At 34.5% G+C, this 24,277-nt stretch overlaps 3 protein-coding genes across 4 annotated transcripts in view; 2 read left to right on the top strand and 1 right to left on the bottom strand.

The window, feature by feature from the left end:
- The first annotated feature begins 1,059 nt into the window (after positions 1-1,059).
- On the top strand, positions 1,060-14,900 carry LOC135680738 (sorting nexin-18). The gene is made up of 17 exons (XM_065194889.2): positions 1,060-1,125; positions 1,212-1,298; positions 2,228-2,302; positions 2,819-3,063; positions 3,792-3,885; positions 4,315-4,440; positions 6,309-6,423; positions 6,805-6,944; positions 7,730-7,833; positions 8,436-8,539; positions 8,829-8,906; positions 9,966-10,042; positions 10,916-11,005; positions 11,222-11,278; positions 11,502-11,559; positions 12,798-12,889; positions 13,162-14,900. The coding sequence occupies exons 1-17, from the start codon at positions 1,114-1,116 to the stop codon at positions 13,216-13,218; spliced, it is 1,611 nt and encodes a 536-aa protein (XP_065050961.1). The 5' UTR covers positions 1,060-1,113; the 3' UTR covers positions 13,219-14,900.
- LOC135680739 (LIX1-like protein) lies at positions 14,030-17,746 on the bottom strand. The gene is made up of 3 exons (XM_065194890.2): positions 17,587-17,746; positions 17,129-17,363; positions 14,030-16,689 (listed from the first exon to the last, which is right to left on the bottom strand). Exons 1-3 carry the CDS (start codon positions 17,651-17,653, stop codon positions 16,245-16,247), a joined length of 747 nt encoding a protein of 248 aa, XP_065050962.2. The 5' UTR covers positions 17,654-17,746; the 3' UTR covers positions 14,030-16,244.
- A 2,324-nt stretch (positions 17,747-20,070) lies between these two features.
- The window catches only part of LOC135680837 (condensin-2 complex subunit D3), a 73,997-nt gene continuing 69,790 nt past the window's right edge, over positions 20,071-24,277 (top strand). Inside the window, exons 1-4 of one of the 2 annotated variants that reach the window (XM_065195039.2) lie at positions 20,071-20,380; positions 20,792-20,877; positions 21,597-21,672; positions 24,052-24,129. In XM_065195039.2, coding sequence (XP_065051111.2) covers positions 20,152-20,380; positions 20,792-20,877; positions 21,597-21,672; positions 24,052-24,129 — 469 coding nt within the window. In that variant the 5' untranslated portion in view covers positions 20,071-20,151. The remainder of the gene's footprint in view (positions 20,381-20,791; positions 20,878-21,596; positions 21,673-24,051; positions 24,130-24,277) is intronic. The other variant, XM_065195038.2, reaches the window with a different exon arrangement.

The following is a 24,277-nucleotide window of genomic DNA, read 5'->3' as shown; positions in this document are numbered from 1 at the left end:
TGTAGAGCTTCCTCGCCTTATACAATTCAAAGGAATTGCGAAGACAATTGGGAAATGGGGTCAGTCACAAAAAGCTACATATGACAGTTATTGTGTTGATAAGCCAAACATTGCCACGTAAAAAAGCATAGCTTTCCCAAACGCGTTGACAAAATGAGGCGTTTTTCCAAATTCTTTAGGACATTTTCGGACAAGTCTTTGCCCCTTCCCCCTAATGAATCTTCCAACCCTTGCCACATAATGAGTAGAGGGCATGTAACCAGAGCCGACAAGAGGTTTTGGTGGCCCTTTGTTTTAACAGAAGGATAAGGCCCCTGCGAGCCAAGCGAGCAGAAATTTTTCGGCTATGCCCTCTAGATTAACTTAAATTCATTAATTTTCTTGCTGTTGTTTAAAAAATTTTCCTGTTGTAGGTATAATTTTGTTACTTTTAATTAATTCCATTTTTAAACGGAATTCTTTTCTTTTTGAGGCACCCTAGACTTCGAGACCCTGGACAAATTGTCCCTCCTGCCCCCCTCTCGGCGGACCTACACGTAACAGCCAAGCCTCCCAGTTCCTATGCCACTAAAACTTGGTAAACAATTATGGACTGAAAGACTTGGTCTTCATTAGGTGCTAGAAGTCAGTCTTGTGGTACTCATTTAACTTGATATGAATGTCAGATAATCAACGCAAACAATCCACCTTATTTGGAACAAAAACCGTAGAGCTGGAGATGATAATGGGAGATAAAGGGAGATAAAGAGTTCCTTGTTAATGCAGGGGAAAAAACAATTTCTACATTTTCGCTGAGAAATTTTTCGTGAAGGTCCCCCCCTCCCCCCCCCTGTTCTTTCCATACCTCTACTTTCGTTTTTGGGATGAATTTGTTATACAGTTTGAAATTATGTCCTTAACTCAGCATGAGTGATCTTCACTATATTTCAGCTGGGTACTTTCAGTTTTCGTTTTACCCAACAGCACCACGGTGTCTGATCTGATAGGAAGAAATCAGCTCATGTACAGAAAAGTACATAATTGTCACTCCTGGGGGCTGCGGAAGGTGCCATAATAACCTTTTGTTGATATTTGGCTGTGTGTCACGTGATATGAGGTAGAATTCTAGGCAAAATGGCGACAAGGGTGAGTCAATTTTGAAGTTTCAAATCGATTTGATTGCATGAAGAGGATCACATTACTAGAGTCTGAAGTATCTTAATCTGTTGCAGGTCAGTGTGCTCTATGACTTCGATGGGGATACCCAAAATGGAGAACTTGTCGTCAGGGAAGGAGACCATTTAACAGTTACAGACAAGGTTAGGCCGCGATGGTTCCTTTTATTTTTTCTGGGCAGTGGTGCCGACCTATGAGTCACAGCTCATTTAGAATAACTTTAAAGAATATTTCAAGATCATTTGCAAAATTCAGCAAGCTGGTTAAGCATTTTTAAAATAACTGAGCTTCTGGATGTTAATGAAATGACTATACACGGAACGAGCTGCGAATTCGTCGTTTTGAGCTTGTCGTTTTGGTCAGGTCTAGTAGAAGATCCTGCATTCTGCATTCCTGACAGAATTCCCAGCCGCAACACGATTTTCCAATATATTTCTTGCATTGCATAATAATCTAGAAAACTTTGTTTGCTTTCAGTTCAAAATTTATTATCTTTATTGTACAATACAGTGGTATTGTACAGTCATATTTTTGCCGGCACTGTAATCACTTTAATTCGAGGCATTGTTTATTCAATTATTTTGCAGCGGTTCTCTTAATATTCATGCTGATATTTTTTGAAATTTTAGTCACTGAATCGCACATTTTTTGCAATCAATTCATATTTAGGTATAGAAGTAGCTCAGGGGTTTATGTGCCTCTGCAGTTTCAAGACATTCGCATAAAAGTACTTCTATAAACTGTAAAAATATATCGACCAAGAAGCTATATTTCCTTATTTCATAGCTGTTTTGAAGCTACTAATAGAAATAGGAGCATTCCTGCCCTACATTTACAACCTCCAACTTTACATCTAGATATAATCTATTAATCTTAAATGAGTTTTTGTGTATCTTGATGAAAGAAGCTAGAGTGGATCTTGATGAAAAATTAATCCTTTTGGTTTTTCTCATCAATATTTTATAGCTAATTGAGAGACAGTTTGTATAAGTATCAAGTTCTGTTTTATTTGTTCACAATTTAAATTTGTGTCAAACAATCTAGAGATATGCTTATTGTTTCTTTATTAAAGGATGTTGGTGAGGGCTGGTGGGAAGGCCTTGACAGCTATGGGAATAGAGGACTATTTCCAGCTGCATATGTTAAGGTATGTTCTAAAATCTTAGAATTTTTCTTAGGTAGCTTTGGCTTTCCTAATCATTCCATCTAAAGTAGAGTGAAGAGACAGCTATCACTGTTGTTATATAAAACATTCTTTCATAAATATTAGTCTTAATTATGTGTGAAAAGTTTTGTGTTTTTTATGTTAGCATACTACAGGGCTGGCCAAGAGTAGATCCAGTAGAGTTATTAGTCTGCTTAGACCAAGTCCCTGGGGTCAAACAAAGTCATCCAAAATGTTCTTGTTAAAATTAAATTCTGATACCATAGCTCATCAAAGGAAATTTGACTTGCATTATGCAAGTCATGCAAGAAAAATCATTTAAATTTTTAACAGTGTATTAGTTTTGGGGGCAATACACTGCATAATTTGCCAGTTTGCACAGGTCCCCAAGATTGCTATATTTGAGTATGCACATAAAATAGAAGGGAATTGGTTAAATGATACCTAATGAAAGATACAATTTTGTCTTTTTGTTTTAATAAATTAATTTCATTCAAGGTTTTAGAAGATGGCCCTCCATCCAGACCTCCTCCTGCTCCCATTCAGTCTTCTTCACCACAATATCTGAGTATATCACCAACAAGGGGTTATGACAAGAATGATGGAGACTGGGAAGACGAGTGGGATGATGGGAGCTCTGTGGCATCTGATAGTTACTCTGGAGATTATGCCTTTTCTTCCAATAATGCGCCAAGGACAATGAGTGTTTCAAGAGCCGGTACTGTAAAGAAAAGCATGAACAGGTTTGTTTGTTAACACACTGCTGGATCCTGTTGGATCACAATTTAAGGTCTTTCAAATGCCAGGTATTTTCTGATGATTTAATGACCTTATATATTAGGTACTCACTATTGGCAGAGCTTTTTATTAAGTCTGGTATTTGTGTGCATATGACTTAGGCCCTTCATTACTTAGGCATTGTCTACCAGTGATTTCATCTTAGTCTCTCTCTGAAATGGTAATCAAATGTTTAGCTCTTCTGATAAATTCTAGCAGGCTGCACATGTAGGTCATTTTTGAAGATTACTCTGAAAGAATCTATGGTAGAGTTTTTAACATTATAGAAGTGCATGCTTTGGTTTTTGCTTTGATTCTAAATTGCCAGCCCCTTAGCAGGCCTTGTAAGGAGCAAAAAGCAGGCACTTGACAAACTGTGCACCTCTTTCTTTTGCTAGGTGCTTAATGAAGCATCATAAAATATAATCAATAACAAAATTCGGGTTTTCCCATTTGGTTTTCAGACAGCATAAACACACTAGGTGCTTGATCAATCAAGCTCCTAGAACTCTCTAGGGACTTGTGGAGGTGCTTGATCAAGGTTGAGTGCCTCTCCATGTAAGGCTGGGTTGCAACTCAATCAAAGGCTGGGTTGCAACTCAGAACTGTCCTGTTCTAAACACCAAACCCTTTGTAGCTTTTGATGTTAATGTTTATGGATTTGATTAAAGTCAATAAAATTAATCATTGTTAGGTTTTCAACATTTGTGAAATCTGGTGGTGAGGCATTTCTTCTTGGAGCTAATCAGGATTCAACTCTACAAAGTCAAGATAAAGTTGTTATTGAAGTATGGGTTTTTGATCTTATATCTTAGTATCATCATCTTTTACTGTATTTTATTTTCCTTTTTTAAATGTGTTTGTCAATCACTTCAAGCTTTTTTCTGTATAGGGGGAAATGCCTACTAGATATATTGAACAGAATTCCATATAATGTTTTAGATAAAAAACCTCTTGTTCATTCAAACTTTCTTTTTTTATATAAATTTTGAGCATAGCTTTTTAGAAAACACATTACTCCCAAGTAGTTATGTACCTGTGTAACAGAGGCTCTAACCTCCATCAGTATATTGAATAGGACAAAGGGAGTTTTGGGTTGGGAGGATGTGTTTTTAGAATACCTTGAGATCAATTTAAAATTGAAAAGGGATATTAGGAAAGGTTTTTCATGTAAGAAGCATGCTGTTTCAATTTGCTAATAGCTTAAATTCTTACAGGATAGTGCTGATGGAATTATATGGCAGAACAACCCAATCCCATTCATTTGTGCAGTTTCAGAACCAGAAAAAAAATCAAAATACAAAGGAATTAAAAGTTATGTTGCATATCAAATTGTTCCAACGGTAATAAATTTAAAATTATACTGAATTTTAATGTCTTCTTATGTTTTTGCCTTTGTAACACAATCTTAGATTCAGTTTTTAGTAAGACACTTTGGGTATTTCAAAAGTAATAATAATATGCATAGTCCCGAAAGCGGTTAAAACACGAATCAATACAGACACAGTAAAGTTTAGTGTGCTATTAGTTCTTCCTTCAATGAGCAGTCATTTGTTACATAGCCACCAAGATACTTAAAGCTATTGACATTCTTTCATTTCATTTGATCAATGAAAAATTGGGCTTCTGGTCCAGTGCACATTGTTTCAGTTTTTTTGGTGTTGATGCATAGACCCATCTTTCTTGCTAGAACATTGTAGGCAGTGAGCAGGATTTGTATGCCAGCACAGGGGTGTCACTGAAAATTGCTACATCATCTACATATTGTGCCTCTTTGATGTATAAGGCGAGGACTTTGGTCTTACTTTTCAGTTTTCTGTGGTCAAGTAAGTCACCATCATGACAAAACCTGACTTTTATGCTGTGAGAGTGCTTGATGTCCTTACATGCAAGCCAGAGCAAAACAGCTGCATATATGCTATACAGTGTAGGAGCAGGTTTACGGCCTTGTCTAACACGGCTGTTGTATTCAAAAGGGCTTGTAAGTTAACTGTTGATGACAAGTCTTGCATGCACATTAGTATACAATTCACTGTTCATGTTAGTATTTAGCTACTTAGGTGGTTTAGGACCTTTTCTCTTTGGTTTGATAGAGAATCAGCATTTGCAAATAAGCAGCTTGTGATCTGTAAAGCAGTCAGCTATTTTGTTGCTCTTAGTAACTGTGATGTGTTGTTTAGCTTCTTTGTTGGCAATCACATGATCGAGTTGGTGCCAATGCTTTGAGCGTTAATGCTGCCATGTGCTTTTAAGGCGATTTTTCAGTTGAAACATTGTACCCATGATAGGTAATTGAAATCTGGCACAAAATTCTAGTAGCATAATTCCATTTAAATTCATTTTTCCCACTCCATATTTCCCAATCACAGATAGCCAGGATTTCCAGTCTTTCCCGGCGCGGGCATTGAGATCACCTAAGATTGTAGTGTTATCATTTTTGGCCATGTCAAGGCAGTCTCCAAGCTTTTCATAAAACTTTTCTTTTTCTACTTGTGTGCGTTGCATTGTAGGTGCATAAGTGCTTATTAGCGTTAGGTGGGCACCACTCCTAAGCTGAATCATTAGTGTCATGAGTCTGTCATTGATGGGGTTCATTCTCTGAGCAACTGGTTTATTATTGATAGTGAAACCTACATCAGCTTCTTTCTTTTCATCGCCACTCCAGAATATTGTATGGCTTCCCTCGATTACGTTTCCTGAGCCAGGTCGCCTAACTTCCCCTGGTGCACAAATGTCTATGTGCGCTTTCTCAAGCTTCCTGCAGATGATGGCTGTTTCACGTTCAGGTCTTACAAAGTCCACATTATCATTAGTTATTCATACATTCCATGCACCGAAATTTAAGAGATGATCTCTTTGAGCTACTTTTGCTGTCTTGCATGGTCTTCGCTTATTTTCCGCCACTGCTGCACATTGTGGCGCATCAGTTACCCTGTATGCGGTAGCATGATCTCTAAAACTGTCATTCACTGTATCCATATTCAAAAAGTGAGGCTGCACCATAGATGACGCCAATAAGTGGTGCTAATTAGTGCTCCTTGGCAGAATTCTTTTGAAGTTCCGTGGCATGGCATAGCTGAGACAACCGTAGGAGAATCCTGCTGGAGCCTCAACAACTGCAGAATATGCTCAGAAATTTAGACTGATGATGAAGATGTATGATGTTAGGCAATTTTTCTATCTCAGTTATTTGACGCTTCTCTTATTTTAGCATACAGATAAAGCAGTATCACACAGATTTAAGCATTTTGATTGGCTATATGGACGTTTAGTAGAGAAATTTCCAACAATTTCAGTGCCTCCCTTACCAGACAAACAAATAACAGGTAAGAATAAAATAAGTTGAAAGAATCGGTTGATAGGTTTGTGGTTGCAAAATAGCTTACATATTTGCACAATGAAGGGATTCAAGAGCCAACAAACCCAAACAAGTTTTCATTTTCTGTGCTTGTTTTTATTTGTGGCTTTCTATAAACTGTGGCTTGTGGTTTCCATTAATTTTAGTTTTCTTGAATGCAGATTTGAGGTTTGTGGCTAAGTTTTATTTGCAGATTTGACCTTTCATTAATCATTCATAAAAGAATCTTGTATTTTATTGTTAAGGAATAGAACATTTCTTGGCAATTTGGTTATTGAGAGTTAATTTATTCTGAAGTTTAACTTCAAGGACATATGAATTCACAGTGCCATTTTTCTAACTTTTTTAGGTCGTTATGCAGACGAATTTATTCAAAAAAGAAGACAACTTCTAGAGTTATGGATGAACAGAGTTTCAAGACACCCTGTAATTGCGCAATGTGAAGTTTTCCAGCACTTTATTAAATGTGATTCAGAGGCACAGGAAAAGGTTTGGAGTTTTTATCTAAAGTATCCTGCTTTTAGATAATTCTTCTTTTTTAAAATTTGCTGCTTGCATTTTATTCAAATTAAGATTTGTTAAAGCTAAATGATTTTTGCCATTCATCTGAATGATTTTTACCATTCAGCTCACTTCAATAGGTTTATTTGTGTATAGAATTTTAAAGGTACCATTTGCTAATTTTAAAGCTACCATTTTAAATTCTGAAATCTAGGAAAATCTGTTTTTATTTCCATTTTGCAAATAATTGGAAGAGCAACCCCCTAATTTCAACAAAGCAAAATGACTTTAAATCATTTCAGAAAAAAACAGGAATTTTATCAAAGATGTATGATTTTCAGGAGTGGACAATTCTGTCTCCCTCTCATCCAAACAACCAGTTTTTATCTGCCAGACTGCTTATCTATACATCAGGGTAATCACCAGGTGACCAAACTTTTTACTGTTAATGTCCTCCGCTATTCCCAGTGTTCCATTTTGGAAGAGCTCCTAATCTCCCACCAGTGAGCTCCTAATCTCCCTTTTTACCAGAATTGTCCACTCCTGAAAGTTGCTGTGAATGATTTGCCTCTGGTTTTTCCTTGGTTTGGATTATGTTTTTATTGCTGACTATACAGTCGTTTTTACCATTGGGTTAGAAGTCCAGCTTTATACTATTATACTAAATTTTTCTTGGTTCTTTGTCAGAGAATTTAACTGAAAATTTTAGTCCTTTTCCATTTTTCCTTTTTTGATACATACATATATCACATATTTACAATGCAACATTACAGGAATGGAAAGCCGGCAAAAGGAGAGCTGAATGTGATAAACTTGTTGGGTCACAATTTTTCTACACAATTTCTTCACCTGCACAGAATCTCTCACAACAACAGGTGTAAGTGAGTTTGGTTTTGGTATGCTTACATTATAAGCATTTATTTAATGGAGGAATTTTATGTATTTTTGTACTGTATTATCCTTATGGCATGATTTGGATGACTTCAAGACATGAATTTTAAGGAGGCATAAGTTGGCGGCAAAAGTCTGCAATGTCCATGTGAAAAGCTTCAAAGATCAGAGAAGTAAATTTATCTTGTAGGCATAACAGTTTAGTTGATAATGTTTGCTGGCTTGTTAAAAAAATTGTAGCTAAAAATACAAATAGTGTTTCTTTAAACAAAGTATAGGACATTCCAATTTTTCCATTTTTGAAAACTTAAAAGAGTATGATGCTTCTAAGAAAATAATTTTTTCTCACTTTTGGTCAATTTTTTAACACTCTGACCATTTAAGATAGTCAGGTCAACTTGGAATAGTTGACCATAAGAGTACCTAGTTTGATATTTGCAAGAACAGTGCCAATTACCAGCAAAGACTGAAATAGTTTTATACTAAAAGGGTTAAAATGTTATCTATTGTTTGGGAAAATTGTGAAAATATAATTTTGGCAGCTTTAACATAAATTTCTGTATTTAATTTGGCCCTTTATTTTTAAAGGGAACATAAAGTGGAACATTTCAAAGATTTTGTAAAAGGCATGGATGAAAGTGTAAAGACAACAATTTCTCGATTTGAGGAGTACTGGGATAAAGTGGCAAGATGTAAGATTCTTATGTTAGTTCTTAATCATCAGTTTGGTATCAATTTCTTGATGTCAGATTTTATTGTTTGTTATTTTTTAGTTTTTTTCAAATAGCAAATACCAATATAAAATTTTTTACTTTATACCTTTTCAATGTCTGTTGCAAATTATGATGATTGAAGAGTATCTTGACTTAGTTGTTCTTTTCTTAGTTTGTCAAGCAAATACACGTATTTAGTAATTCTGAACTCGTTTAACACTGTTAATCATTGCACAACATCTTAGTAAGAAATTTATTATTGCTTTAGCTTATAGGAATGAGTATAAAAGGTTTGCAAGTGGATTTCTTCAGCTCAGTGGATCCTTTGCTCCAGATGCTGCAGCATGTAAGTAAAGTTCAATGTAATTTTCAATTTATTTAGATTTTCAAATTTGTCCCTTTATCACAAAATGTATTTCAGTAAATCACAAAATATCAGCTGAACTTTCACCATTGTGGTGGAAGACTTTACAACAGTATTGTGAACATGTCACTTGTGACATCAATCAAGAATTTCACTGATTCCTGGCAATAAACTTGTTTCTGCTTTAGGAAATTCCTGAATCCTTGCGAGATAATGGACAGACAAAAATTTAAAAACAGGAAAATTATGAATTTGAAAAGAAAACTTTAAGTGGTGCCTTTAAGGGCCATAGCGCAAAAAAAACCTTACCCCTCTTCCAGTCACACATAGTTGAGCCTGCTGACAAGAATAATTGGAATGCTGTTAGAATGAGAGACCATTGGTTTTTGAAACTTTTTTTACAACATCCAAATTCCAAGCTGATTTATTTACCTAAACCTACTACTTATTTCATGTGCAATGACATTTTTTTGAAGTACTCTTGTTATTCCACCTGCATATGCCAAAAGCAAGTTCTTTCTTACCTTCAATGATATGCATTTTTAAATTCTAATATTCAAAGTTTTATTAGCAAATTTTTTGGTTAACAGCTACAAAGACTGCTTCATTTTTCCTTTTTAAAGCATTATCCTTTGAAAAAAGAATTAGACTTTTCAATCTATTTAAGCTGTTGCCAGGATCATTCCATTCCAAATTGACCCTTTCTGGTTTTAGCATTTCGGCTAAGCATCTTAAAGTCTCTCACTAGCCCCAATACAATACCTTTCACCTGCTCTACAATCTTTGCCTAAGTTCCAAGGCCAAAATTATTGCTCGTCTATTCAAGGCAGCCATTTTGAAGCACTAATGTTTTTTAAGGTTAAAGGGTGCAAATCTAGTGTGAAGTTACAGTTTTCTTCAGAAATGTTTTTTCCTTTTTGGTTTCACAAAAAATTCTGCAGAGGAAAATAACCTTAAAATAGTTTTCTAATTTACTGTTTCTTTAATCAACTGAAATCTGTCTAAGTGGTATTTTTTTCATTATAATGAATCTCTTTTTAGACTCATTACCTTTGACACAAGCAATTGAGGATACTGGAAGAACTTATGAAGAAATTGGAGACTTATGTCAGGATCAGGTGACTTGACTAAATAAAATCTGTTTTCCACTAAATCACCATTATCCCTGTTTCCACTGTGAGAAAACTGACAAGATGCAGATCCAATCTGGATTTGTTGCAGTGTAAATACAAACAAAATTGGAACAGAACCAAGTCAGTTCCCGTTTACTCTGAACTGTGCTGAAACAGTTTCATTTAATCACCTCCTTGGGATCTTGAACTGAAGAAATAGTAGAGAGGATTAGGTTGGGGGTTTAGTTTTTAAAGTCATTAATTATTTGAGATGCGGAGTGATATGAATGGAGCACAACAGAGAAAAAACAGATGGTGAGTATGGAAGTGGAAGGACTGGGTGGGTGATGTGACGAATTTTGGGTGGGACTGGAATGAAAGTGCTGTTGAAGTTGGTGATGAAACAAGAAACAATACTGCTAAAAATATTAATAATGGTAATGAAAATAAAAATTCTATTTATTGAGAAAAAAATTAATTAAAATGATATGGGCTGTGATGTTGGCGTCATAAGGTAGTTGATGTGCTGTAAAGTTAATTGTCAGTTATTCTTATCCTCCCATTGGGGGTGAAGGTGATCACCAAACCACAATGAGTTATTGCTCTTTAGCTCAACAAAAACTCTCTCATTTGTTGTTAAGTAAATGGTTAAATAATGTCCCAAATAAAGCCAATTGTGTTATGTCATCTATTTAGTTTTGATTTCAAAGTTTTGAATAGAATAATATTCTCTGTCTGAAGTTCCTGCTGTTTAGAGGTGTCATAGAAAAATCTGTCATTATTAAAAACTACAATATTCCATTATTATAAAAATTGCTATGCATAGTACATGGATTTCTGGCTCAATTCTCTTGCATAATTTTTGTGTTAATCTTTTAGCCAAGGAAGGATGCATCTCAGATGATAGATTTATTGAGAGAATATTCTGGTATTCTTTCAACTTTCCCAGATATTGTTATAGTACAAAAGGTAATATCATCTTCATTTGTTTATTGAACATTAATCAGTCTCTTTTTTCTGTCTAAGAGTTTCTGTGTTAAGTTAACATGTTTGCAGGTACCCAAAATTTGTACGATATGATTCTTGTGTGTTGATTCTGAAGTTAGCTTGAAAATTAACCTAGAGACTGTTATATGATTTTAAAGATATGTCTGGAAATATTTCTCCAAAATCTTTTCTCCATAGTCTGCCATGAGCAAACTAAAGGAATGTCAAAAATTACAAGAAGAAGAAAAAATGGAGGTAATCAAACTTGAATTCTTTGTTTGTTTCATATTATTTTTGAAACAAAACCTTTTTTATCCATTATACTTTTCTAGCATTTTCTCATTCCCTTCAGTTTTAATTAAGTTTCAGAGAATTAGCAGAATTTTTCTCCAAAGTTATCACATTTTAGTTTATTTTATTAAGCAAAGTTTTTACTGCATTTTTAAAGCGTAAAATAATGCTTCTAATTCATTTTCAGTATAACGAAGTTGCAGATGTGTCTGCCAGACTGGATGTTATGACAAACTGCGTATTTGGTATGCTTATATAGTTTAAATATGTACAGTTGAATATATAGAGTATTAATGAAAATTACTGTTTACCAGTCTGTCATAAAGTTCTCGCTTTGGTGTTGGTAACAAGATGGTTCTAAGTTGCTTTTCCCAGTTTCACAGTTAATGCAAACATTAGCCAATCATTCAAGTATATACAGAAAGGTTGATAGAATCTTTCATGATAAGCAAAAGTTGACACTGCCAGAAGATATCTCTTGAGCCACTTTAGGCATTTTAGAAGGCAATAGGTATTTGCAAACAATCTTTTGGTGGTACAAAACTTGAGAATGGCTTTGAAAAAAGCAAAATTTTGAGTAAACTAAAGCTTTTTGTGTGACACTCTTCAGAGTTTAAAAGGTCAGAACATAGATCAAAAACTCTATGCTAGGAAATATATATACCCAGTTGTGGATCGAAATAGGCCAATCAGAAACATGAGCACATAACTGTTGAGGTTGACCAATCAGTGCTGCTTGCCTATTGAAAATGTTACCAATGGAGTCCTAAGGTGAAAACGAACTCCTTTTGTCTACTACAGTTTTTTTGTGCTTAAGTAGATCAATTCCAAAACTGCTAGATGAAACAACGATCGGGCTATACCAATAATCCTAAATGTTGCCATTATAGTTTTTTGCACAATCTGGGTTTTCCAGTAACCAGTAAAATTTAGGTGATCTGAACACTAATTTCAGCTGAACATCAGGGTAGCATATCTTCATCAGGTTAATAATGTTTTTCTTAATGCGAAGCTATAGTTCCCTAAAAAGGGTAAAAAGAACAAGAGAAGCTTGTTAATGTCAAGATTAGAGGTTTTAATAGTAGGTTTAAATTGTTTGTCAAGAAAAATAGGAACAAGAAGTTCTAACTTTCTTTCCAACATTGTTTTCTTTGTTGGGCCTTTATTCCTTGTTTATCTCTCTAGGTTGTTTATTCCTTATGTCTTCTCTCGCGTCCTGATTGCTCCTCCAGTGTACTTCTTTATCGCATGATTTACAATTCCCTTTGTTTAGCCCTTTGGTATTTAAGTTGATTTTCTTTTGCCGGTATTATATTGAAGATGACTCTAGCTTGAGTCGTTTCTCTACTCTCTACGCCTGACTCTAGCATGTTTAATTTAATCTAATGGACTTGTCATTGTTGTGGATTTGTATAAAAATTGGAATTGTCTTAACAGATCTGTCTATATCTCAAACAATGAGAATTAAAATTTTTTCTTTTAGCTGAGATAAATCATTTTCAGCGTGAAAGAGTGAGGGATTTCAAGAAACAAATGCAACATTTCATTGGAGAACAAATTCAATTTCATCAGGAGGTATCAATGTTGTATTACAAGTTTTTTTTTATTGTGATAATTTATTTGACAATGTTTTGAAAAATAGGAGAGTGTGTAAAAATATAACTTGTCATAATAAATTTGTACCAAAGTTGTAAATCCACATTTTGTAAAGCTAATGCCTATCAAGTAGAATATCTTAAAGAAAGCTCTCAAACCCCTTACAGAGAAAAAGAGTATGTTACTGGCCACAATATTCTAGCTATTGCTTGTTTTTATCCTCCAGTTGTAATATTTTTATTTTTCTCTAGATAATAAACAAATTGCAGTCATCTCTAGAGAAATACAACTATGTTCCAGATGATTAATTTTACAGCTGATATGCATGCAGTGATTTTCTTTTTGAAACCTCCAAGAATGCAGTGCACAATTCAAATCTTGCTGTCACAGTAAGGAACTTTTTGAGAAATTACAATTCACTGATTTTCGAGGAGTTAAGATAATGGTGATGGGAAAGTTCAAGTGCAGTATCTCAAGAGGTGAAATGGAAATATGCTACAAAATGTTAAATTTTTGTTCAAGGATTATTATGGGCCGGGGGCTTGTTTTTAAAAATGGTGGCAAATCAAAACAATTGCTTGGAAATTTATTTATGTTTGGATTGAGTAAATTCTTCCAGAAGCTTTAACTTATGATGCCATGAAGTCAGTTGTGAAGCGGACAGCAAGTTAGTCATTTAGAAATGTGTAATTATGTGGCTGAGTACCTTGCAGCATTTCCATCATTTTTAGCCCTGCTTTATGTGAGATTCCTAATTATAAAAGTATATGCAATAATTACAAATGATCTCCCCTAGTAGTTTAAATACTGTGACCTAGACATCATTCATTGCATCATAATTGCCTAATGTACAAACTGGTAATATTTAAGGGATGGTCTGTGATTATCCTAAACTTGCAGCGGATCTTGATTGTCAGAAATTGCTTTCGCCCCATTTCTACTGTGTCTCTTGAGAGTCAGACGTTTCTGCAACAACAGCAATTGGCTAGTGCTGGACACTAACCTTGTGTTTAGTGTGTGTTAGTACCATTACATCGCTGAAGACTTCTGGCAATCCTCTGAACGAACAATCTCCATTCTGATCTGTTCATTGCTATCTTATCAAGTTGATACAGGGACATCCCAGTAAATTCTTTCAATACATCCAATCATCTTGTTCTTTACCTGCCTTGTCTTGTCCCTCTGCCCTTCCTAACAAAATATCTGGGCACTAACCTTAGCATTTTTCTAGTTCTAGTACCATACCCATATTTAATTTCATATTTCATAGCCCCCTTTTGCATTATTATTATATACTATTATCAATAAAAATAGTTGAACTTTACACATAAAGAATTATTAGCCACAAAATTATTCCTATAATCCCAACTCAATTCTGACTGGTGAGTCTACACCAATAAATGATATACATTAATATAAAAACCATTCATGTGCGAATAAATTCAATGGTTCATTAGTATTTGCAAGTTTTTTCTTTAAGTGGTATTTTGTATTTTAGACAGCATGAGAAATTTGATACTTTTAGTCATTCATAAAAAATTGCTTTATATACAATTAATGCAAGTACTTGGCATATCTCATTTTTATATTCCAGAACTTGTCTGAAGTAACTTAAGACACCGCAACTATTTGAATGAAGGATTTTAAAGATTATATGTTGTGATTTTCGCAAAACAGTATTATATGCTTCCTAAAAAACCCTGTCTTAAAAAGAGGAACTATGTCAACATGTTGTAAACTTAAAAGTGAAGTCTACAAATAATAACCCCGGTTATTTTTCGCAGAGAGTCCAGTAACATTTGTAATATTCATTTAAAATATGGACAACCATTGTTTAACATATTCCAAATGCACATTTCCCATTTTGATTTATAGCTATTATTCAGGGTAAATAATTTTTATATTAGCATAATTTTGTCATAATTAGCATAATTTTGTCAATAGGAATGTATGCAATTGTTTGATTTATTCAGTTAGAGTGCTGAACTTATTTAATTGTGGTCTTGCTTCTGCTCTCCTTTCTTTGCCACATGTATGTATTTTGATTCAAAGAAAATATGTAATTGTAGAAAATATATAATAAGTTTGAACACAGAAATAGCTAGCTCAAATTTCATTCATTATTCAATATTGAAGGCATTTTACAATTAAGATTATCATTCAAAATCTAATAAATGCATACCTTGAGAAAGTCTCACAAATTGATACAATTTAACACAGGGTTCATGTTGACTCTGATAATTAGTAAATATCTTCAGTCATATCAATACTTAGATGTCCCATTTTCCTTCAGCAGGGGCTAAATCTTTGAGCTTCAAAGTTGATGTTCGATCGAGTCTGGCTATCAATTAATGTCAATATTCCAGTGTCATTCGTAGACAGCTCTATGATAAATTTAAACTTGCAACCAAGGATTTACATATTAAGTGTAATTGCTTTTTCAGCCTAAAAACACTTGTCTGAAAACGCTGATAGCAACTTAAACTTAACTATGGTAATTATGGTTACTTATAGTGTAAAATATCTTAATATTATCTAGGAGTTTTTGCATTAACACCTTTATCATCTATATGCCACACCTACAATCATTTCCAAAAGTACTTGGAACACCCAGCAATTTGTTTTGTGTTATTATATGTTTCAATTCTTTTCCTGGATACTCCTATTTCTACACGAAAGGGTTCCCCCTAAACAATGTTAATAATTTAGAAAAATATCATAGAAGTCGCAGAAAAAAGCGTTCTTCCTAATCCCCTATGTCATTTTGTAGTAAACGAATGTTGTTCAAAGGGGAGAAGGGGAATGGCTGAATTTGTCATTGGAAACTGACCTTAGTGTACCAAGACTTTTGGCAAGCATTGTAGCTAGAAAGGTGTAGGGCAGAATCAGCTAGATAACACCAATGAATTTGTTGTAAATATCCACATCAAACTATTTACTCTAGCAAGGAACATCTCCAAGATAATAGTTTAGTAGCACTTGACTGGTGCCTTTCTTTGGAACTTTGGATTGCTTCCACAGCATATTTTAGTATCATAAGTTTAATATATATTATTCTTATTAGCAACTGGTATGAGCCCCCCCCCTTGGGTTAGATATGTGGGCTCTAAACAAAATTTGGAAACTTAGCTGCCAAATAATGTATCCAGGTCAAAAGTTTTATTGGGTGGCTAAGAATATATTCATAAGATATTCTATCATACAAAAGTTGAAATATGTGTACAAACAGTTTTAAAAGATACTAGCCAGTAAAGAACTGACAATCATAAAAGACCTAAAAATATATCGGTCAGCTAAATAGTCTTTAAGTATGCTTGGCTTTTCCTTAGGAATATTATTGAACAACCATGGTTTTTGATGCAAAAATTATGATATCTTTTTTCTCCTTATAGAATCTGAGTTCTCTTCCTGCTGCTCTGAATTTTTTCAAGTCATCATCAGCTTTTTTCAGTTCATCTGATATACTTCCTGGTTTCTTTTTCTCTCTCCTAACCCAATCCTTTGCAATGTTATTTCTTAGATTTATGTCTACATTTTTATGTGAGTACAGAGAAATCACATCCTTCTTTTTCATGTGACTTCGGCGCATAGCTTTTAAATTTCCATTCCACTGTAGTAAACAAAACAATGTCATTGTTTCCTGGAATTCTAGCATAGACTTGCCAAGATTCTGTGACAACATGTAGCTGAAAGCTTCTATACCATGGTCATCTGCATTGCCTGTAGAATTTTCTTTTGCTTCAGTAACTGCTTGATCAATGAACTTCTCTGTAATTATCCTGTTTTGGAAAAAGCCAATTAGACACTGTATTTATCAATTAATTACTTCATATCACAACCAGACTGCAAAGTCTGGGTATGCCCAAAGAATCATGTCCACACTTTTTCCAATTAAGAGAAATCCACTCACTTGCAGCACAGATTCTCTTGTGAATCCAGGCTTACAAACACTATTTAAAAATAAAATTCCATTGCTTCTAGCCTGCTAATTTGCAACTTGATTGCTCTAATGCAAGCATAAGCCACAGAAAATATTTCCCTGTGCAAAAAAATATTTTAGAGTTTTGTATCATGATGTTTTATCAAAATACATAAACAAATGACCAGATTAGAAATTTCATGACTTCAATTGTAACAATGCAGAAATATGCAGCCAGGAATAAATTTCAAAACAGATGCAGCTAGAGCAATACAAATAACATTTTACAAAATGATTACCTTGAAGGATGATCATTAAAGACAGAATGCATGAGAGCGATCTTTGCTGCACTTATCTGGGCATCAGTTTTTGTCAAACAAGGCTCAAAGCTTCCAAAGCAGCTACCCCCAGGAAGAGTTACGTAACACACATATGTTCCATCTTGAAGTATTTCAGATTCGTATGTAAGGTCGACGGGAACTCCATCATTCGATTTCGCATGCCAGAATTCACCAATTGCCTCTTTTACATCAACTTAAAGAAAATCGAATTCAAAACCAAAACAATGCTTTTCATGAAATCAAATACATTCAAGCTAATAAATACATACCCAAAAATTTGCTAAAAATCGTAACGTACGCAATTGTTTTTGCTATAACTGTATTATAAAATTGTAGGCCTTAGTCTATATCGGTTTTCATTTATTCTAAACCTAACACTTCGAATCGATCAAAGAGCCAATGATAAGTCTGGAGACCTTCACCACTCTGTCCTGTGTGCTTTGCAAAAGACTTCAGAACTGCATCGACAGCTTCTCTCAACATTCTTAACTGCGATCAAAACAAACAAAAACTTCTCTCATTATTATTTCCTTGTTCGCATGCATCAGGAAAGTGAACTGGGGAAATAAACTCAACAACAACACGAGACTAAAATTTGAAAAAGAGGCAGAAACAACATCTACGGTAGAGATGATTTCGTAAACGCTCTATCAAGCCCCCTCTCTATCAAGCCCCCTCTCTATCAAGCCCCCTCTCTATTAAGCCCCCTCTCTATTAAGCGTCCCCTTATAGTCTTTGATGTGAAACAAAGAAAACATGCGCATTAAAGTGGGTCGAAACGGGTGTAATGACGATAGGATCATGTGCATTAAATACGGCCCATGTAAAGTCAGTCGAAATTGTTTAGAAGATGTCCCAGAGTTATCATCAATGTGGCCCTTTAAGGGGTATTTGAAATATGAAATAATTGTGATTTTTGGAAGGAAAATATAAATATTTAGGTTTCTTAGCTTTGAAATATGAAATAATATCTATTCCCAGAATGTAATATCAAAATAGTTAAATAACGGAGTGTTTTGTTAAATTCTGGGTGAGGATTATTAAAGTGCCTGTGACATGATTTTTTTTATTCTCTTAATTGAAGCATTGCACTGCTCTTATAGTAGATCTGAACTTTTCTGTTGTTTTTTTCTCGGTACGGTTGTGCAGTTTGCAAATGTTCTTAAACCAAGTTTTGCAGCCAGGTCTATTAACTTCTTTTTGTTTAAAAATTTCGGGGACAAAATGTTTGGCTTCTTCAGGAGACCACAACCAGAGCGCTAGAAAGGCCATTGCCGATAAGCGATAAAAATTTCGATTGCCTACAATACTCATCTGGCTAGATTGAAGACGAGTTTTTGAAAAAGCAAGAAACAGCCCAAATGACATTAACCAGACTATAATGGGGTTGCTGGAGAAAGGCCTCTGTCCAAAAGACTGATAAAACCAAGAGAAGATGAGGTTTGATAACAGCTAATAATAAAAATTGACAAAATCTTTACTCAAGCAAAGACAGAATGTCCTTCGCAGATAATCACTTTGACTACACATCCAAGATATTCTTTCGCCGTTTCGAATAAAACTTCTGCCCGGTTTGGAACTGTAAATATTGCTATCGACAAAAAACTTCTCTTCTTGTCACTCCACCTTAAAGAAACGTAAAATTAGCTCCAGGCATGTTAATAATATAGCATACTCGATAACTTGATGATAAGTTGAAAATATTATGTTAAAACGACGCACAAATTAGAAGTTTGAACTCTACCACGCGAAAGCTGTGCACTCATTTTGATCACGTGACATCATTAAAATGAAACAAAAAGTTAGAAAAATGGGCTTCCAGACCAGAGATTTTTCTATTGACTATGCTATAAGACAATTACTGCTACTATTCCATATACAGTACTGTATCACGGACCAATTATTGATGGGCTTTTGGTACATTAATATTGATGGGCTTTTGGCTTTTGGCAACATTGGTACACTAATAATTATTTAGAATGAAGAACAGACCAGATTTTCTGATAATCAAAAACAATATATACTTTGTAGAAATTATAAACCTAACTAAGAACCTACTTAGCCTAAACTGTCAAAAAGTACCCCATAATACAAGAACCTGTTTTGCCAAACTCTGAAAAAATTGGTTCTTACACGCGGGTTTTTACCGTATATGGAAGTGTTCTAAGCCAAAGTAGAAAGAGTGTCTATTAAGTGTTTCCAGAACCCCGTCAAGCTATTCACAGATAGAGCGAGTAACAAGCACATACTTCAGTTTAGTTGGTATCAAAGAATTGACAAATCCAATTCCTTAATTGGAAGCAGGATGGGCCTTTTGATAATTTTGAAATATTTTAAAAGTTAGTTTTTAAATATGAAATTATGGCGAGATTTCGTTATGAAATATGAAATAATGTCAACCCCCCTTGAAGGGTCTCATCAATACACTCTTTTTTATAAGAACAATTTTATAAGAACACAAGCCTCAAAATTGGTCAAAAGTTAAGAACAAATTAAAAACAAGCTGAGGCTGAGCTTCCGCAAAATGCAATTTTGAACAACGTTTTATCTCAAAAAACGAGAACTTTTAGCCATGTGTGGGTGCTTTTTCTGTGATTATTCAAACTTGTCGGCAAATAAAGGCTGCCTACCATCCTAGAGTTAAAACGCCAGCAATCCAGCCTCAAATTTTCGAAAAAACAGTCAGCCTGGCCTGAACTTAAATTTACTGAACAAAAAAGAGTGTTTTGCAAATAACTTGCTATAAGTAGCAAGCTAACGACTATAAGAAATGACTGCAAAAATAAATGACTGCAAGAAATGACTGCAAAAATAAATTACTGCAAGAAATGACTGCGAAAAACGACTGCAAGAAATTTTCTGAGATGCATTTTAAGCTAATCTGAATTTATTGGCCTCTGTGTAGGAGCCATGCCGAAAACCGCGCCAAAATTACTAGGTCCTTCGAATCAACTAGGATGAAGTAATCAAAGAAGTGCAAAATGGCGCACGAAACTTGCTATAATAAAACGATCGATCTTCTACAACAATTGAAAATACCAGATGTAGAAAATCAGTGGATCGATGAAGCTATTTCTGCTAATTTTTGTGAGATCGATGGACTCCCTGAGCCACTTCGTGAAGAGGCCAAAATGACAAAATATTTCGTCGAGCAGTTGAAGGATATTCGCGATATTTCACCGACATGGGGTGAAATGAATGAATTAAAAAGTAAGTAAAGATTGCAACCATGGGAAATAATCTCGATTTTCTTCTCTTTCCAACTGAATGTCTTTAAATTTGCTTGCCAGATTTTGAACAAATTATACACATTTGGGTCGAAATTTTGACACCAAGTCTTTTTTCAGCTTAGTATTAATAAGTAACTTACGATATAACAATTTTTACGACACAAATGCTTACTTCATTATAATAATAGGAAAGGGGATATCTTAGGTGCGCTCTCAGCTGGATTGTATAGAAAAGAAAAATTTGTAGAGGATAGGCCATTGTGGATAGGACTGTTAACATTTCTGATAAAATAAATTTCTCTGCACAAAACTTTTTCAATGGATCGAAAATGTCTTGGCCTTGAAATTTTTAAAGAATATAATTTTTTTAACTAAATAAATTCTTTTCTAGCTTTCTGGTCATGGTTGCCTGAAAATGAAATGTCAAACAAAGCTCTTCTTGCAATTCTGGCTTGTTTCATAACTTCCAAGACAAAGGTATTTGCAAAATATAAGATAATATATTTGCTAATCCAATTCATCATTATTGAAAGAGTAATGTTCAAGTGAAGTAATGTGAGCACTGAAGTTTCATGTGCACAAAAGTTAGTAAATTGCTCTACATCCAAGTTATTATTTATTGTAATATTATCTAGTGGTAACGTAGCAGATTTGTTATTATGAAACATGATGTTTATGCTTTTGTAGGGCTGTCATTAGAAAGGGGGATAATTAATAGAATAAGCATTACTGTCATATTATGTATTTAAGAAGGGTACTGATAACATACTTGCTGCTATTTTTCAAAGTAGAAAAATAGTTTTGAAAAAAAACTGTTACTTGTAACTACGTTAAAATTTAAGAAAAAAGGATTGTGCCAAAAATTTTCTTTGTTTTCTCTATCTTTTCTGCTTTTCTGATAACATCCCCTTTTCAAAGAATGACTTTATCAATGGGGGCTTCATGATGTGACAAAAGAATAGGACATTTATACTTAAAGAAATATGCATACTTACTTCTATGCATGCCAAGAAGTCAGTGCATACCTGCAACTTACTTAAAAAATGATTACCAACTCAACTAAAGCAAGGTTTTTCCTACTAACATTGAGTGATAGACTTTAATGTTTAGAAATTGTGAGGGTTTTTGAAATTTCGCTGTTCTTATACAGATCTACTATTTTTGTTTTACAATGTCTTATCTTCATTGAATTTCAGGTATCATCTGTATCATGGAGAGACCTTTCATGCATATATGCTTCCAACATTTATCTCCACCTTGTCTCAATTCCAGGTTTGCAAATTTTACTGACTTCTCTGTAGTATCCAGAAACCTAATTTGCATCACATGTACTTAATTTGCATAAATGCGATAACATATCATTCCACATATTGGCCTGCTTTTTCCTTTATGATAACTGATGAGTTTGTTGTATGAAATTTAAGCATTGAATAATACTGTATAAATTAAACTTAGTATTGTGCAAATGACTACATCTAATGTCATTTAGCCACAGAGAGACACGGAGGCCAATATCACTGAGGAAAAGTGTCATTCATGTTTGTTTGTCTCAAAATTATTTGTTTCAAATTTTTATTGGTCTCAAAACTTGATTTGTTTACATTTTATAATGTATTGGCCAGTGTCTTTTCATTTCATACATTACTATACAGCATCTTCAAGTGCTCAATTGGCCAGTAATCAAAAGCTGGCAGAGCATGATTGATTGGTTGCATGACCTGTCTAAATTAGTCACTTTTCTTATTACTTCATGATTATAAAGTATCTCTGAAGTCTCACTTATCATAATGGAACCCAGTGGTGGACACCTGGGGAGACAAAAATATTTTGAAGGACAATGATCTTTTGTTCTAAAACAATGGGGAAAGTGAGACATCATCTTAAGTTGCAAAGATGGCTCAGTTGTTAGAGACGCTGACTACAGACCCAAGAGTCCTTGGTTTGAGTCTCTGGCATGACCAAACTTTCACCCAGAGTGGGGAGAGTCGTCAGCTCTCTGTAATTCCAGGCATAGGAATCACGAGGTGTGGTCATATCGAGAGGAAGGACCAGGACCCAGCTCGATAAGCATAGGTTCTCAATGTCCTAAAAACTACCTTCGGATGCTAGGTAGCAACAAATACAAATACATCATCTTATCAAAACAGTAGGCTTGCCCCTCCCCAATATTTTACCAACTGTTTGCCCCTGATGGAACCTTGTGTGGTTCTGAATCTGGATGTGGAGGCTACAGCTCTTTACAAGGAAATTTTAAGAACTTTTTGCACCCTGTCCCATAAAAATGTGCCAAAAGCTTACCCTCTCCTATATAATATATGCCAAAAATATGGCAAAATTATAGTAAAATTAAATATGGCTAATACCAGGATATTTACCATCAGAATTAAGATGCAAAGGAAACCATGCTCCAGTGGCAGCTTGCAGCGGTACTAGTAGTACCAGTCTAGTACCATTTTATTTTGAAGGCTTGAAATATTTTTGTATTGTATGATTTGCTTTTTCCTGTGATATTTGAATTAATGACAAAAAAGGGAAGAGCAGCGGAATACAACATATCTTAATTCTGACCCTCCTTATCTTAATTTTTCATTGAAAGATTGGCATTGAATCTGTTGAAAATCCAACAATGAAAATATCGTTCGCAGAGCTAGATTCCTCTTTCTAGTGCTAAAATGCTGCAAGGCCATTTAACCCCTGCAGCTGGCAATATCACATGTAGTCAAACAAACCTAGGTATTGTATAAAAACTTCTGACCTGCCATTAAAAGGCAATTTGACCATATTAGCTTTAAAAACAAATATTTTCCAGGGACCACACCCCTGTGCCACCCTTCCTCTAGCAGGCTTGCTCTGCTAAAATTTGTTGCTTCACTAGTACCATCTTTTTTTCGTGCCAGCCGCCACTGCCATGCTCTGCAGAATCTCCTGTCCAGTCAAGTATGGGAGTACCCACCCCCCACCCAGAAGTTATTAATATTGCTGTTAGTTTCAATGGGCTTTATACATTCCTGTTTCTTGAGCATTTCTACTTTAAAGAATAATGTATCTTAATTCCTTGATTTAATAATAATTTTAAAGTCTGTAAGATGTTCAAGATATATTTCCAATTGATATTTTACTGTAAATCCTCGAATTGGCCCCCCCACTCAAAAAAGCCCCCCCTCGAATAAGCCCCCCCCTAGAACATCTGAGGTTTCCTATGGCGTTTTATTGAATTACCAAAACAAATTCATACTTTTGGTAAGAATTTATTCAATGAACATAAAGAAATTCCTAGTAAAATAAACGAATCCTTTTAATAATGTCTTCTTAATGTCTACAATTATTTTATAAGCCCCACCCCCTCGTATTAGCCCCCCCCTCGAATAAGCCCCCATCCAAAAATATAACAAATAAATAAGTGTATTACATATTTGCAAAGTTAGATATTATTGATGTCATTTAGATTTGATTAAAAATTTAATTCTTCAAACAATGCACTGATAAGGTAGTATCAATAATTTCGAAAACTTGTCAGCAAATGTAGCCATGTAGTCTCATTTGAAAATATTTTGGGGCATCTACTTGCTTGAATTTCTTAAATTATTATGTTCTGTAATACCTTTGCTGTTATGTTATGTTAATTATAATCAACAATTATCTTATTTGTAGGAAGCGTTGCCCATGGAATCCTGAATCAAATCCTCTTAGCAAAAGCTATTGAAAATTTGAAAAGATGGCCGAGAGGAGGTGTGACACCTTTTCCTTAATATTCTAATGAATTTTCAGCTTTATTCATTATGTAAACTTTTGATGTCCAGATTCCAAAGGCTATTGACTCACAAATTTATTCACTCTTTTAATTCATTTTCAAACGTTTGATTTGAGTTGAGATTTT

This window comes from Rhopilema esculentum, chromosome 18, assembly GCF_057945365.1.
Source record: "Rhopilema esculentum isolate cy_ngs chromosome 18, ASM5794536v1, whole genome shotgun sequence".
In the NCBI taxonomy this organism is placed as follows: Eukaryota; Metazoa; Cnidaria; class Scyphozoa; order Rhizostomeae; family Rhizostomatidae; genus Rhopilema; species Rhopilema esculentum.
The sequence above is the reverse complement of the archived record's forward strand: the minus strand, read 5'-3'. Positions and strand labels throughout refer to the sequence as shown.